The 18,200-nt window shown below is 32.9% G+C and overlaps 1 protein-coding gene across 1 annotated transcript; it reads left to right on the plus strand.

Moving 5' to 3' along the window:
- The first annotated feature begins 672 nt into the window (after positions 1–672).
- Positions 673–1,014, plus strand: LOC143617003 (uncharacterized). The gene has a single exon (XM_077089680.1). It carries the CDS (start codon positions 673–675, stop codon positions 1,012–1,014), a length of 342 nt encoding a protein of 113 aa, XP_076945795.1.
- The last annotated feature ends 17,186 nt before the right edge of the window (positions 1,015–18,200 follow it).

The following is an 18,200-nucleotide window of genomic DNA, read 5'->3' on the forward strand; positions in this document are numbered from 1 at the left end:
TTTCCCAAATTTAAGTTACATATAGTGACATCCATTATAATTTATGTATGCGCATGATGCGAGTGAATTCACTAGAGTAAATACAATCTATTTTATGCCAATCTATATTGGGTGGATCCCATACTAAGACTTTTTAGTCCTCTAATCTCCTGCAATTTAAGTAAAAATTAGAGAGACCTACTATTGACCAGACTTCTGTTGTGCCACCGCTGCAACGCGCGAGCTTTTTTACTAGTACATATATTTATATATATATATATGCACATATATATACATACATACATACATATAGGTTTAAGTTCAAGAGAGAAGTCAAATTATTTAGAGAAGTGCGAGAAATCATCACAACCAATAAGATTTTTTCTTTTTCTTTTTTGATTTATTTTATTTTAAGGGTAGATTAGTAAAATGTTTGAGTTTTTATTTGTGTAAAGTATTGGAATTCAAAATCATACCATATCTTCCTCCTTATTGTCCGCCAACCACCGAACCTATTTCCATGTTTATGTTATACGGTTTCCTTTTTTAGTTATTGATAGGATCTATTTATTCCATGTATTCTTCTTGTTTTTCAATCATCAGAAAGTAATATACAAAAGTAATTGTTCTCTGCAATACCAATTCTAACATGGTATCAGAGCGGTTCTGAAAACCTAAACCCATCGACCTTCAATGGCCGGAAAAGAACACCAAAAAACTACCACCATCGATCATGACTCACCTTACTACCTCCATCCCTCCGACTTTCCCAAACAGCTCCATGTCAACGACGTCCTCACGGACAACAACTTTGTCGATTGGCTACAAGAGATGACCAACTTTCTATTTGCCAAAAACAAAATCGACTTTGTTGATGGCACCATTACAAAACCAGAAAGCACCGCACCTGAATACAAACCATGGATGCGATGCAATGCTATGATAAAGGGATGGCTCACCACAGCCATGGAGAAGAATATATGTGACAACATGAAATATGCTGCTACCGCAACAGAGATATGGTTGGATCTATAGGAAAGATTCGGCAAAGAAAGTGCACCCAGAGGCTACTAACTAAAACAAAAGATAGCGGCTACCAGACAAGATGGATCCACGGTTTCCGCCTACTTAGTGCGGCTACGTTCGTTGTGGGACGAGGCAACACAATCCTTCCCACGTTGTTCCTGTAACAAGTGCACCTGTGAACTAGGCAAAAAGATCACAGAACACCTTGGGAAGGAGAAACTCTATGAATTCCTCATGGGACTAGACAATGAATTTGCTGTGATTAGGACCCAGATCTTGGCCACCAAACCAACTCCCACACTGGGAATGGCTTACCACATGGTGACGGAGGACGAGAAACAAAGGGCAATATCAAACGAAAGCCGAACCGTGCCTGAACAGGCTGCGTTCAAAGCCTTCCAAAGACGCAACGGAGGATCTGGGCAATCTAAAGAAAAGGGAGTAAGTCGGAAGCCGAAGGAGAACAAAGAAAATCACTACTGCACCTTCTGCGAAAAGAACGGCCACAAACGTGAGGGTTGTTTCAAGCTTGTCGGGTATCCAGACCGGTGGCCTGGGAAGAAAGAAGAGAAAACCAAACCAAAGGTTGGGTGTGTCGAGGCAGGAGCATGTCCCATTCCTGGCCTAACCGATGATCAATACAAATCTTTTGTGAATTTTTTTTCAGGAGGTACCAATGGAGAAGATGTGAAGCCAGAGGCCAACATGGCAGATATAAAAAGCGGTTCGTGGGTGATGGATTCGGGTTCACCCAGTACATAACCCATCAACCAGAACTTATTAAAAATTCCAAGAAAATCTCCTGTGAAGCTCCAGTTGTGATTCCGAACGGAGACGCTATTCCCGTCGAGGGAAGAGGCGAATCTATCATTACAGGAGGAATTAAAAATAAAAGGGGTTCTTTATGTTCCAAACTTTAAATGCAATCTTCTCTCAGTAAGTCGGTTGAGTAAAGAATTACAAAGTGCTGTAACCTTCTTCCCTGATATTTTGTCATACAGGGGTTGCGTACGAGGAACTTGATTGGAGCGGGTGAATGCCGAGGGGGATTGTATCATTTGAAGATGACAGTGGAAACCAGAAAAGCTATGATGACTACGGTAGACACGTGGCATAAGAGATTGGGTCATGCTTCAAAGGAAAAACTCTCAAATATAGACTTTCTCAAAAGTAATTCTATTAAGCCTAGTAATGTTTTTTGTGATTCTTGTATCAAGGCAAAACATGCCCGAAACTCGTTTCCTTCTAGCTTTATTAAAACCAATCATTGCTTTGAACTTGTTCATTGTGACATTTGGGGTGGGTATAGGACGCCATCCTACACACGGGCAAAATTTTTCCTCACCATAGTTGATGATTTTAGTAGATCGGTGTGGGTTTTCCTCTTAAAACACAAAAGTCAAGCCAGCGATTGTCTGATAAATTTTCAAAAATTAATTGAAGTTCAATTTGGAAAACCAATTAAAAGGGTTCGATGTGATAACGGAGGAGTGTTTACTTCAAACTCTATGATTGAATTTTACAATAAAAATGGGATCCTATTGGAGACTACTTGCCCTCACACACCCCCAACAAAACGGGGTCGTTGAAAGGAAACATAAGCATCTCCTTGAAACGGCTCGTGCTTTAAGGTTTGAAGCAAATATCCCAAAAAGGTTTTGGGGGGAATGTATCTTAACCGCTGCGTATTTAATAAACAGACTTCCCTCCAAGGTTATTAAAAATAAGACGCCTTATGAGTTAGTTTGGAATCAAAAATCCAAATACAATCACCTGAGGGTCTTTGGCTGCCTAGCGTATTATAAAAATCACAACACGAAAGGGGATAAGTTTGAAGAAAGGGGGAGACCTGGAGTTTTTTTAGGATATCCTTCCGGTACAAAGGGATACAAGGTTTATGATATTGAAAGTAAAAGGATCATTATAAGTAGAGATGTTTTGTTTTTTGAAAATAACCTCCAGTTTAAGACGGTTAAGGAAATTGACATTCATCATGATGAACCTTTTAAGGTCATAAGTGAAGCTAAATATGATGATCCCATTGAGATGCATATGGTTGAAGAAAGATCAGAAGATTTTTTTGATGTTGAAGAGGGCCCAGAACAGAACCAAGAGCCCACGACCCCTCTTGATGAGGAGCCCACTGTTCCTAATGGGCCTGATACGAATGAACAGCCCCCTAATTACAATGAGCCCAATACCGAGCCCAACACCACTGATGCTCCAAGTTCAACTCCTCCCACCCAGTCCCGAAGTAAAAGATATCAAAGTCAGCCCTCTCGTTTCAACGATTACATTGTAAAGCTTCCCCCTTCAGTCGACTATTCACAATCCACCTCCGATCAAGATCCCTCTACGATACACCCTCTCTCAAACTTTATTTTGTATGAAAATTTTCAACATCGCATAAAGCCTTTTTGACCACCATTGACTCTAATGATGAGCCAAGATGTTTTGAACAAGCCGCACAGGATACGCGATGGAGAGAGGCCATGCAACAAGAGATCAAGGCTCTTAAAAAGAATGGAACATGGACTTTAGAAGATTTGCCCGAAGGAAAGAAAGCCATTGACTCCAAGTGGGTTTACAAAACAAAGTACAAGTCCAGCGGTGAAGTTGAAAGATTCAAGGCAAGGCTTGTAGCTAAAGGTTTCACTCAAATGGAAGGAATGGATTATCACGAAACTTTTGCTCCAGTGGCTAAACTCGTTACCGTCCGAACCCTTCTGGCGGTCGCCATTAAGAATGATTGGTGGATCCACCAATTAGATGTGAACAACGCTTTCCTTCATGGGGATCTGCATGAGGAAGTTTATATGAAAATCCCGAAAGGCTTCTCAAAGGAAAATGAAATGAGGGTTTGTCGTCTTCGAAAGTCCCTTTACGGTCTCAAGCAGGCTTCCAGGAATTGGTACCACAAGTTTACAAAGTTCCTTCTTGGGTTACAATTCCGCCAATCCATGGCCGATCATTCCTTGTTTACGTTCCAAAATAAAGGAATTTACACGGCTATTCTCATTTACGTAGACGACGTTATCATCGCAGGAAACAATATTGAGCATATTCAACAAGTAAAGAAAAGACTCGATGAAGAATTCAGCATCAAGGACCTTGGTCCCTTAAAATATTTCCTTGGCATCGAAGTGGCAAAGACCGCGGATGGTTTGGTCTTGAGCCAAAGGAAATATACATTGGACATTTTGGAGGACAGTGGCATGTTGGGCTGCTGTCCATGTGCTACCCCGTTCGACCAAGGAATCAAGCTTGACAAAGGTGAAGATGAAACTCGGGTTAATGCCACACAATACCGACGACTAGTGGTCCGGTTACTTTATTTGCAAGCTACTAGACCAGACATTACCTACTCTGTTAATGTTCTGAGCCAATTCGTTGCCGACCCACGACAAAACCATTTAGAAGCTGCAAATCGGGTGCTAAAATACCTAAAAGGAACTCCCGGACAAGGTTCTCCCGAAAAGGACCTTTACAACTAACAGCATATTCGGATTCCGATTGGCTCGGATGTCCTTTCACGAGGCGATCTAGAACGGGTTATTTACTCCTGCTTGGGGGAAGTGCCATCTCATGGAAAACGAAGAAACAATCTGTCGTATCCCGTTCATCAGCAGAAGCTGAGTACAGGGCAATATCATTGACGGTCAATGAGATTCTTTGGGTTACATGGTTACTCAAGGATTTGAAAGTTCATGTTACTGGTCCAATCCTGTTGTTTTGCGACAATCAAGCCGCTCGTCACATTGCCAACAACCCATTTTTTCATGAACGTACAAAACATGTTGAAATGGATTGTTTTTTTGTTCGGGAGCGTGTGGACTCGAAAGAAATTATCCCCTTGTCTATCGATAGGAAACTTCAACTTGCAGACATGCTCACAAAAGGTCTCGGATCTCAGCAGCTTCACTCGTTAATCAGCAAGATGGGCATTAAAGATCTTCATGCTCCATCTTGAGGGGGAGTATTGGAATTCAAAATCATACCATATCTTCCTCCTTATTGTCCGCCAACCACCGATCCTATTTCCATGTTTATGTTATACGGTTTCCTTTCTTAGTTATTGATATGATCTATTTATTCCATGTATTCTTCTTGTTTTTCAATCATCAGAAAGTAATATACAAAAGTAATTGTTCACTGCAATACCAATTCTAACATAAAGTAATCCATAATATGGTAACTTAGCAATTCATTTGTTTTTTTTTCTTTTAATTGTTTGCAACTAATCCTAATTCTGTATCCACAATTTTAAACTCCTTTCCAACACCTTCTTTCACTTTCACGACTGCATCTTCCTAATTACAAAATCAACTGATTTTTTTGGAATATATATAATCAAATGATTACATGTAAAAAAGATAAATCGATTCAGTAAATAATCTAAATTGAACCTAAGTTGGTTAAACTTTAGATTTATGAATAAACCATTGCTAACAAATTAATATCAACCGGGGTATCAAGTTTTCTAAACAACCACTATCTAACTATTTGTTAACCAATAAATAAACAATTGATGCTTCACAAATTATATTAGACACCAACTTATTTTTATTTACCTACACATACTATAATCGTTCATAATATCACATATACGTATCAAACTATTAACCTACACATACTTAAATTAGTATGTTTATACCCATACAACCTTTAGAATTAAACCTACACGAACCTTAGAAAACCAAATGCACACAGATAAACATGAAATCTACCAACATTTGCATTTAAATAAACACCATTCGGACTCCCAAACATTATAACATTTTAAACTTACACAATACATAACTCCTATACTTTGACATTTAAGATACACAATACCTAATAATTAATCCCGTACAAAAAAAACTGTTTCTACACAATCGATCATTACATATGCCCTACACAACTTTTTTTGCTTTTTTAAAATTATGTAGGCTTGGAACCAATTTTGTGTAGGATTTTATCAATCTATGTGTAGGATTCGTAAACATATACAAAAGACTAGAAATAATAAAAAAAAATAAAACAATAAAAAGGGCTAATGCAACTACTATGTGTAGGATACATAACTCGATACAAATGCCACAAAAATTATTCCTACAATTCCTACTCATCAAGCCTAAACGTGAATTGAACACACTAACCTACCATAATCTATGTAAATTGAAGAGGTTTATAATAAAAATATACATGAAAATTAGATTACGAGTCAACAGTATCCCAAAATTATCACTAATTTAGGCAACACAATAAACCCTAACTTTTTTTTCCCCAATTCAAAAAATTTAAGAATCCATTACTCAGTAGGTAATTAACTCAAAAGTGACTATTATACAATGTTTTAAAAACCGGTATTTTAAGCGTACCGGATTATACTAAAAATGGTATAACCGGTTGAACCGGATTGTACCGGGAGGTTCAATCGGGTTGTCTAGTTTACCCTATAATTTTATATAAATGCAACTTTAACTAAAAAATAAAAATAAAAATATATAATTCTACAAAACAATAAACTATTTTTAGGAGATATCACCATGTGTAATCTATTAACTACTATATTAAGATAATAAAGCCATATATAATCAACGGAAAATCTCAATAGATGCAAGATAATAACCAATTTTAAACCATAAAAAACATCATACATGCAAAATATTTAAACAAGAAGTTATTTTTACTTTGGAATTTGGATACTATATCAATCAATAACACAATATGCTTTAGAAAATAAGAACCGACCTTGGTAGCAATGTAGCAGTTTAAATGGTGATGGATGAGTGAAAGGGTGAGCAGCATGTTAGGTTATTATTTAACTTAATTGTGAAAGGGTGAATGGATGATGGACACTCACACTAGGTTAATGTTACTTTAACATAATTGTAAATGTTAAACAATATGCGCCTCACAAAAAAAAATAAATAAATAAAAAAATTGCTGGGCCTTAAACCAGTTTACCGGTATGAACTGGTTTTCTATGAAAACCGGCCGGTTCGATGTCTCCCAAAACCGTTCAACTAAACCGGGTATAATATACCGGGGCTTGTCCCCGAAATTCGGTTCAACCGGTTGAACCGGATGGTTCAAACCGGTTTTTAAAACATTGCTATTATATTCAATTTGTTAATTATAAAACAAACAAAAAAAAGGCAAAAAAGAAAATTGTAAATACCAAATATAATACTTGCTTTAATTATACACTAGATAATAAATCTTCAACAAATTAGTGGAGAATGTGTCAATCAACTTACAAATGGAGAAATACCAAACTACCCTTTTAGTATAAAAATCCATCAAAACCAATCATGACTTAATTACAATATTGCCATTTCGAATATATACTATTGATCAAGCAAAATCAAGGGTCAAGATTCATTTTTTGCATTTCTCGCAATAAAATGACTTCTCTCTTGAACCATACCCCATACACATATATATATATATATAGAAAAGTGTTCAAATAAAAAACAATTGTTTTGTGAGAAGAGTAAGAAGACTTTAAAATAACGTACATAACCTAAATAGGACACTATACCATGTAAATAGGAAACTATACAACTTTTAGAAACTAACAATCTCAACCACTAGATCCTAGATCCAAAGGTTTACATCTATTCTTATGCTTCTCACAAAACTATTGTTTTTTACATTAACCCTAGCCTATATATATATATACTAATAAAATAAAATATTCTGAGGTTAATTCTCACTATCAAATTCCCGCCAAAATCACTTCTCTTCTATAGATGGAAAAGAAAAAAAAATATTTGTTCTAAATATATTATTGATTATAAATTCAACATAACGTATTAATTGGTCAATCTCCATTGATTGAACTACTAATGCCATAAATTATATTATAAACATACTTAATATAAAAAATATTAATATAATAATTACGTATCATAAATATATTTTCTTTAAAATTGAAATGTATATATAAAAGAGTTTATGTTTAAAGAGTACAATAACATTCAGTTTTTGAGACATCTTTATATTGAAGAAAACTATAATATATCTTTTTTTTAATTCATTTTACAAATATTCAATCCTAAAAATCATAGACAAATTTTCGATTTTTTATATTTGTTATAAGACTATTGTAACAGTTGAACAGTATGTTATTATGTTTATAAGGACAACATGAAAGTTATTCAAAAAGAAAAATCCTGTGTCTTTGTTGTCTATGGCGGGGTATGAAATGTAAAACATTTTTGTGAAAGACTTTAACTACATCTTTCACATCGAAAAACCTCATTGTTTTAAATGTTGCTTTCAGTGGCATTGTTTCATTATTGTATGCCGATGGTAGAACAACTCATTCTCAATTTAAAATTCAAATATATTTGATCATATAAAACGAATATATTTGCGATACATTTTTTTACATAATACAAAGAGACTTAATTATCTTCTTTTTATTTGTATTAAATTATATATTGTAATTTATACATTAATTTATTCTGTGTAATACACGGGTTACTAAAGCTAGTATATCTATTACTATATATAAGGAATATAAGGGAGAGAAATAGGAAATGTCAAAATTTTAAGAGTTTTAATACATGAGATCTCATGCATAATGTACAACATATAATGCACATGTCCCGCCTATATTCGTATCTATGTATCCGTATTCAAAATTCAAATAAACCTAAACCCTTTCATACTATCTCTCAAAAGTCAAACCCTAATGCAGAAGCATTACTCAAGTTCATGGCAGATGGTGATTCCGAACTAAGGGACGGCCAGATCCGATTTCAAAAGGTCCACCTACTAAGGTACCTCCTATCTTCACCAGAAAATATATGCTTTCAAATTGCTAATTTCTTTGTATAATTGATATGTTTGATGTGATCTAGGAAAGGAAAAATTAAAGCAAGAGTCTTGTTGATGTTGTCAGTGTTGCCGTTTGCACCTAAATTTGTTTTAAGATTGTTTCAGTCCATTTGACCCATTATCTGAAATATTTAGAGTGAAAATATCCATTCGTAAAAATGTGATTATATTCGCTCAAATCTTCTTGTGTGATGTGGCCGTTTTTATGTTCAATAGCTCCTTGTTTAGCTTTAAATATTTAGTTTCTTAAAATGTTTTTTATTTGGCCTCTTTTCATATGTACTTATGTAGGAATATTACGCTATTGGTGCTGATGATTAGTATGAGAACTACACAAGACTTCTCTGGCTTTTTTTTTCCTCTATGTAAGTTTGCTTTTTAATTGATTTGTTAACCTTTGTTCTTTTACTTTTTATGTTCTTTTAATATTTGTTTGATCTATTTGACGTTTTTTACCCTTAAATTCCTAGCTAATTGCTGGCTATTGAATTTTAATGCTATTATTCTGATTTTAGGTTTATACATGCTTATTTCGTGTCACATTCAGGTCGTCACAAAGTTTCGTGCAGACATATTGCTAAGTCTTCTGAAAAAAGGTACCAAATAAAAATTCATTATAATCTTATGCTTGTTGCTGTTGTTGCTAATTATTGATTTCTTAGATACAAATACGTAGGCCCAAGTTGTTCCTTATTATTGTCTCAGCCACAGTTGAAGCAATGGTTGCATTTTTCCAATCATGTTCTATATAATTAACAATGATTAGTTTTAGTAGTTAAGTTTTATTAATTCTTAAATAAAGGATTATGATTATTGAGTATTGACTAATGTATTAAAATTTTGCATATTCATGGGATTGTAAAAATTAGATTAAGGACTGTAGAAAGAACATGCAATATTGTCTGTTGAGGTATATTATAACCAAATCTAAATATCAAATGTTATTTTTTAATAATATAGATAGTATAATGTAAAGGATGTTATATACAAATTTTATATGCTGAAGAGCTTATTTCAGATTATATTTGAGCTACTATTTCAACGATAATGTCAATTCGTGATAAAGTACACTAGCTTGATTTCTAAAACTATAGCAAGTGTTAACTACTCATTTTCGTATAAAGTTTTTAAGTATTTATTGTTTTAACTTGTAGGAGCTAACATGGGATATTCTTGTCTTTTTTAACAGGGGATTTTCTCCTTCTTCGAGAGGGTAATCTCAACAAATAATGCAGAGACATCCCCGACATTATAGGTATTTTTAAGTAATTTGGTTGAATTTAAATATAAATGTAAACTAAAATTTATTATTTTACTGTACTCAATTAGTATTTTTAGCAGCGTATCGTCTATGTTCATTAATTTGTTTAAATTTAACTGAACAAGCCATCGAAAACGAATAATTAAGCAAATGGGTTTTTTGTTCTTGTTTGTTCGTTAAGAAAATGATTGTGTAATAAATGTTCTTTAACAGTGTAAAGAAACGGTTCACGGATATAAACAAACGAAGATAGATGAATGCACATAAGTAAGCTAAAGCCAATTTAATGTAAATATGTTATATATGAGAATTAGTAAAAAACTATATATATTGAAAAGGTGTTGCGTTAGTTTTTTACATTGGATTCGAATTTGATACAGTGGTGTTGTTGTCAGCGCTGTAGAATGGTACGAATCGAATCGACCTTTATTAAAATGTCGGCCATTTTTTACCTGAAGCCATCTAGACCAAACACGTTCAGACCCGTAGCCAAACATGGCCCTTTTAAATAGTGGCCCGTTTTGACCTGAATCTGTCTTAACCAAACACGTTCAAACTCGATACTAGGTTGATTTTTTTTTAAAATGGCTTGTTGTGACCCGAACTGAATTGAGGTTTGTTAAAATGGTTTAAGAAGCTCTGGTCTGCAATTAAAACGAGGACCGGAGATTTAACTATTATACCCTGCTTTTGAATAGTAACTACTTTCGTATATTGATGATACAAACCATATTTAGAAAAAAAAACGTTCATTTACGGGATTTTGATTGAATTTGGGATAAAATATACATTTAATAATTATGAGTCTAAATGTATATCGATTTAACAATTTTTTTATGAGATTGCGGTGAGTGTTAAATATATTAACGGTATTTTGGGATCCTTGTGAATTCAGTATAGCTGTGAAATAGATTACAAACTAAAAATAATTCCTCAGGTCAGCTTCAGTAAGCGAGTTTGGGTCGGGTGGTTTTGGTAATCGATTACGGCCAAATAGAAAAAGGTGATAGCTTGAATAAGAATGAAACATAATTTTGTTTAGTTAAAACTTGTAGGAAATTGTGTGCATAAAAAGTACAATTTGGGTGTCTACGGTCCATTTTCTTGCATCCAAGAGTTTTATAGAAATTTGATAGTTTGTAGTGGATGAAATTTCAACAACTTTAACTTTCAAATAGTTAAATTTACATGTTAGATTTAGTTTGCATCAACGAAAATTCGGGTATTTCTAGGAGTTTGCATCCAATTTTTCTTTAAAAATTTAACAGTTTGCATCGAGGGAGACACAGTGCTTTGGATTTTCAAATAGTCTAAATTACATACTGGTCAAATTTCAACCTTAACAAAAATGCAACGTGTCATATTTCAATTATGTTTCAAAAGCTTTCGAAATTTGATATTTTCGATCACGAGTAAGTGAAGCTCTTACCATGGTAAAAGTTTTGTATTGATCTTTTGTTTTTATGTTTTTTATGCACAGGCGTGGGTTTATTTCTAGGAATGGAAACACTATAAAGCTTGCGTTGGGAATAGTGGTAAGCTGTTTCGACTCATTGAAAGGTTGAAGAGGAATGAGGCCCGTTTGCAAAACCTGGAGTGTTTTACAGACTGTGGGTTTTAACCGTTGCTGTTGTGGTCGATGACACAAAAACCGTTTGATACCCGGAAAAATTCCTAGTTGGCATCAGTTTGTCATGTAATTAATTATCTAAATTTTGACATCGTTCTTACTTTGATTAGTAGATTTGATGGTCGTGTTTTTCTCGATTTTATGAGAGATTGTGATTCTAGATGTTTTCGTTTTGTTGAGAAGACCGAGGAAAAATAAAAATTTGTTAGTTTTGAGCGTTACTGGGATTTAATAAAGCATCAACGATACTTCTTTTAGTTTGGTGATCATGTTTTAAATTATTTGACTCTGTATACATATGTTTCTAAATAATTGATTAGCTAGAGTTGTAGCTTTATAGTAATGTAAACATGTTACTATAAAATATGTAATTTTTATTATGTACATCTTTATTATTGTCGTATTGCAATCTATATATAGATTCCGCCGCATCGCACGGGTTACCTACTATATATATATATATATATTCTGCTAACATGTATTTACGTTATATATTTGAACATGTTGATGATTAGAGTAAATATATGTCTTTGGCAGGGGCGAAGCTATGTGGGGACCGGGGGTGGCCCGGCCACTGCCGTTTTCTCCATCAGTAGAGTAAATTTCGCGATTTTTCTCGAAATTTTTTATAGGCATTAAGCGCGGTCACCCGCGATGTGTTTTTCCAAAATGCTACCGGTCACTACTGATTTTTTTTTATAAATAGTAGTCGAATTGTAAAAGATTTGTTTTTATAAATATTTTAGGTCTTTGCAATTCTTCTTCTAGGTATTTGCCTTAGGGATGAGATCGGATACCAAAATATTCGGTTCGATATCGGTATTGAAGGTAAAATTTAAGATACACTGGTACCAAAACTCAAAACTTTGGTATCTATTCGGTACCGACGATACCAAATCTGTATTGATTTCGGTATCGGTACCGGTATCAATACCGAATTTGCTTATCCTTACTCATCCTTCCTCTGACATCATCATGAATATTTTAGGTCTTTGTTGGTTAAAAAATTATTTTGTTTTTTTATTGTAAGAACAATTTTTTGAATAAATGAAAAAAAATTAGATATATAGATGTTATATTGTTTGATCCGATCCGACCCGACCTGAATCACCGACACGAACCGAATCGTCGACCCGAAAATTTTTGAGTCCGTGACTTCGTTCACCCCCGTGACTAAGTCCAAGCTTCGCCACTGGTCTTTGATGAATGGGTATGTTCATGTTATTTATGTTAGAATATGACATTTATCGGTCTAGAATCATTAAATGTCATGATATTATTTGGTGTTTATAGTAATATGTTGACGTTGTGTTATTGGAAGATAATGAATGGCGGAGTACCTGGCCCTTATGCAAAAACAATCGTTTAAACCCCTTCCATTCTCTTGATGTAATTATCTTTGGTGGAACTTTGTATGTGTTTAATGTGAAATGGTAAAGAAAGATCAAAAATGTTCTCTCAAAAAGAGATAGAGGTATATATAAATGTTTTCAGACACGGAACAAATATTAAACTGAACGTCTTATCGGTTCAAAGGTCTGACCAGATGACATCATAATTAATTTATAAATATTCAATATTAGATAAAATATAAATAGTATCAAAATAAAAGTGTGTAGAAAACTATGTAGTTATTTCACGAAAGGAATGTTTGATTTCTTATTGAAAAACAAAATATGAAAACAAATTTAAAAAATAAAAAAAGAGTAAGAAAAGATATTAAATTCATATTTGTAGAGAAATATTTTTTTAATACTATATTACAAGAATTGGCAAGGACTTCAATTTTCATATGGGTTTAAGTTCAAAGCTTGTAAACTTCAGGTAATATATTTTTTTTTTAATAAATAAGTGAGCTGTGTAAGTATATTTAGGTCATATATCATGAAATATTGTATCTAGTTCTTTCTAGAAAAGTTGATAAGCCATTTCTTAAATAAACAAAAGGCTATAAGCTTGAATCTCACAAGTTTCGAAATTAAAAAAAAGTTTTTTTTTCTTTTCTTAATACTGGTCTAAATGAAACTGCTCTTAACATATAAAACCGAACCGGCCTCATGACCGGGTCCTAATCAAATCGGTCCAACTACAGGTCGGTCCGGTTTTCAAAACCTTGACAATTTATACTCTCTTTTCCTAACACTAGCACTCATTTTGTTTCCCATAGGATGGTGGTAAGGGAATGGTTGTCATAAGCCAAATGTCCGGTGTTTAAACTTTAAAGCCTTTATCCTTCGATCTTTGGCTGACCTTGCAAGTTTTCCCCTTACCTTGGGTTTAGAGGTGGCGGTGTGAGTGGGTTGGGTTGGGTTGGATTGGATTTGGGTAATGGGTTAAAATGGATACGGGTTAGGATGGAGATGGGTCGTGATGGATTTTTAAAATAGAGGGTTATGATATATATGGGTCAAGATCGGTAAAGCTAACTCATCTTGACCCAAGTGTATGTTAAAATACAAAGGGTTTCAAAAACCCCTAAAAAAAATTCAAAAAAAACAATAAAAAAATTATAACTCAAAATATAAATAAAAAACGCAAAATGTAAAATAACTAAAATGTTTCCCCGTCATCCTCGTTCATTAAAAACAGAAACAAAAAAAAACCCGGGTTTGTATCGGTTGAGGTTCGATTTTTGTCGGGTTTTTTTCCGGTTCGATTTTGCTTTTTTTTCATTTCGGTCGGTTTTGGTATCTATTCGGTTTCAGTGATTTCGGTTTTAATTTCTCGGTTTCTATTCGGTTTCGTGGGTTTTGTTTAAAACAAAGTTGAATGGAACTTGTTTTAGTCAATTCTAACCCATGAACAAACCCATTCTAACCCATAATCAAAAGTCACTAGCATTTTCCCAACTCATCTTAACCTCTTTGGAAAATTCTTTGATCCATCCTAACCTATTCCAATTTTAAAAATTATCCATATTGACCCAAAACAACCTATTTGGGTTTATTTTGCCACCCCTACTTGGGTTCATAGCAAGCAGGGGAAAGCATAGTGGTGGCCCAGGATAGCTCCTAAGCTTCGTCAATGTTACCAAAGACCTTAGGCCTTTAACCTTTTTTCGGCTAGGACCTATGTCTAGGCTTGGCCTTTGGTCTATCTTTATGTAGCTCAGATTAATTTGTACACTGATTAGCACTTGCGTGCACCATATCCGGGCCTAAGGCCTGATCTTATTCCGTACGTTATGGGTAAAACAAGAACCTTGATCAACTTTTAGGTTTTTCGTATTTTTATACTATTTTTTTTGAATATTGTTTTCTCTTGTACTCGAATCGATCACATTGTTTACTCTACATAACTGATCACATTGTTTACTCTACATAGCTGTATTTAATTATTTATGGTTTACAGGATGTATCACTAAACTATTTATAAATAGTTGCAAGAATAGCTCCTCAAAAACACATTCCCCCCAAAAGAGAGGTTTTGTGACAAAAGGGTTGATGCACATATATAGTCGAAGATTAAACGGAACTTATCCTGAAGTTATTTAACGATTGGGAACACTGGGTACAAAACATTTATTTTTCTCTACTTATTAATTCTTTTTTAGTTTCAGTATACATGCTTAATATATATCTTCATGATTGTATTATAACTTGGTGTAATATTACACTCCTTTTTCATAAGAATCCTCCCTCCTCTACTCCAGCAAAGATTTAGATGCTTTCAAAATTTCTGTCCTTAAAATTAAAAGAGAATTCACACACGAGGTCTAATTCCCCTTGCTACAAACATGATGCATGATTAATATGCATTGCGGTCTATGTGATATGCAACAATTAGTTAACAATATCTTCTTTTGCTGGACCCTAAATAGCATTATATAAATAAAAGAAGATACTAGCTTTTCAGTGCCTGGTTATACATTACAATCCACAAGTGCCTTTTTGCCCTCAAGGAAGGAGATCATAAGGGGACCATGCATGCAGTCGATTTCAAAGTCTCTTTCGGGTTATGTTTTCAATTTTTTCCTGTCCATTTCTTTCCCCGACATTGATCCGGGACCAGTGTCTGCTACTTTTGTTTGTATAGTTTGATTGGGAATAATTGTTTGTAAGTAATTTAATTATTTTCTTTTCTGGCACTGAAAGCCTTGTAAAGTTGAACCACGTACCCACCACTCAGATTGCTGGTGGATGTAAATGCCTGAAATCCCAAGTCCAATAGTATTTAGGATTTTTACTTGAGATTTTGCACAACTTTAGGTTATATGTATTTCGGCACTCCTGATCACATGAGGCTGCATGCATGATTTCTATCTGACCCACCACACCATCTTCTGGTGGTAATAGTACCCACCAACGAATAAACAACTATTAACTACATGCGAAATATCTGTGGAATAGTTAGAAAACATGTTTTAACTCTTACTTTATTTATGATACGTAAGAATTTTTTAGTTTGCCTTCTTTATGATTAGAGGTTTCAAACAAGTTCATATATGCTCAAATTGAACTAATGTGAATAAAGATATTGATATCTAGCTAGAAATTGATGATACAGAGATATATATTGAAAAGGTTTTGTGTTTTTATTATCGACACTAGGAAAAACCAAACAAATAGACAGTAGAGTGCAACATAATATCAACTAATCTCGGTAGGAGATTAAAAATAAAGAACAAAAGATATGAAGGAAGTAAACATCCAAAATCTAACCATACTAACAAAAGAAAATAATAAAGATGTTGTGGTAGTCCAATATTCATTCGTAATTAATTTTTACCGCTCAAATTTATAATTTTTTTATAGGAATTCTAGAAACTTTCCATATTATACATATTATAAATAATTGCTATATTTTCTAAAATTAGATAATTCCAATAAAAAAATTAATGTTTATTTCAGTTTAGATGAAAAAATAAAAATGAAATAAGAATATTTAACCAATTTTAATTTTAATTTGTAATATATAAAATCCCATGCTTAATAATATAAAAAAGAATGTATTAATAATAATAATAATATATGATTTCTTAGATTTCGTTTTCATTTAGAAATTAAATCTCTTTTCTTAATATTTTAAATTTTCTAAATATCTATATTTTATAACATAACAACAAAAATATGTATACATATATATTATCTACTAGTTTTTATCCCCCGTATTACGGGGGTTGTTTTATATTGTTTGTTCTAATATTTATTTATTTTTTGAATTTATATTTTTTTTATTGTATGAAAGTTAATAATATATTTATGGTTTTATAATAAATTGTTTCACAAATAAATGAGATGTTATAAACTGGTTTAAAAGCTATATGGTTTTGATGAGACCCAAGACCCGTTTATTTTTTTACTTTAAAATTGGTTTTTTAATTATAAATAATATTTATGAAAGTTAATAATATACTTATGGTTTGATGAGACCCAAGACCCGTTTATTTTTTTACTATCAAATTGGTTTTTTAATTTAAATAATATATATATCTTTTTTAAAATAAATAAGATATTAATTTTTATTATATCCTATTTTATAGGATTTTTACATCAATAACTTGGTGAGAACAATTTTTAATTTTATGAGGTGTTATAACCCGTTTAAGGAATATCTGGGTTTGGTAAGACCCATACCCATGAATTCGGGTCAAATGCATGAGAAACTTCTATTTGAAAATCAAGCAAATCTGGTGACTCCAAAAAAAGAGGGAACGACCACATCGCGACACGTAGAATTTTTATGTTTTCGTTTATATATATTATAGATTTTAAAAAATCATTTCATATGTGAAAAATGGATTTAAATCACAATAAAAAAAAGAATTTAATGGATTTGTGACATTAATAGCTGATCAAGCCAATATCTATTTAATATAACAAAATCCGAATTGTTTTTACAAACTCTTCTTTAATCCACCATATATATATATATATATATATAAATCCTATGTGTCGCGATGTAGTCGCTCACCCTTTTTTTGGAGTCACCAGATTTGCTTGATTTTTAAATGGAGGCTTCTCATGCATTTGACCCGATTTCACGGGTATGTGTTTTATCAAACCCAAATATTTCTTAAACGGGTTATAACATCTCATTAAATTAAAAACTAACCTCACCAAATATTTGATATAAAAATCCTAATAAGTAGGGATATATTAAAAATTAATATATGATTTATTTAAAAAAAAAGATATATATAATTTATAATTAAAAAACCAATTTTATAGTAAAAAAAATAAACGGGTCTTGGGTCTCATCAAACCCATATAACTTTTAAACCGAGTTATAACAACTCATTTATTTGTGAAACAATTTATCATCAAACCATAAGTATATTATTATTATTATTATTATTAACTTTCATACAATAAAAAAAATAAAAATTCAAAACACAAATAAATATTAAAAACAAATAATATAAAACAACCCCCGTAATCTTAATTGAGAATATTACTATTACAATTTATCATTGTGTTCTGGATTATATCAAGTGTATCACGCCTTCATTATTGTAATTTTTCCTATGCAAGT

Source organism: Bidens hawaiensis, unplaced genomic scaffold (assembly GCF_021521415.1).
Source record: "Bidens hawaiensis isolate Kalapana, Puna unplaced genomic scaffold, B.hawaiensis_p1.1 tig00051243_1, whole genome shotgun sequence".
NCBI lineage: Eukaryota > Viridiplantae > Streptophyta > Magnoliopsida > Asterales > Asteraceae > Bidens > Bidens hawaiensis.

What these genes read in the sequence shown, in the direction of transcription:
- LOC143617003 (XM_077089680.1), top strand. Translation starts at nt 673, where the DNA reads ATGGCCGGAAAAGAACACCAAAAAACTACCACCATCGATCATGACTCA.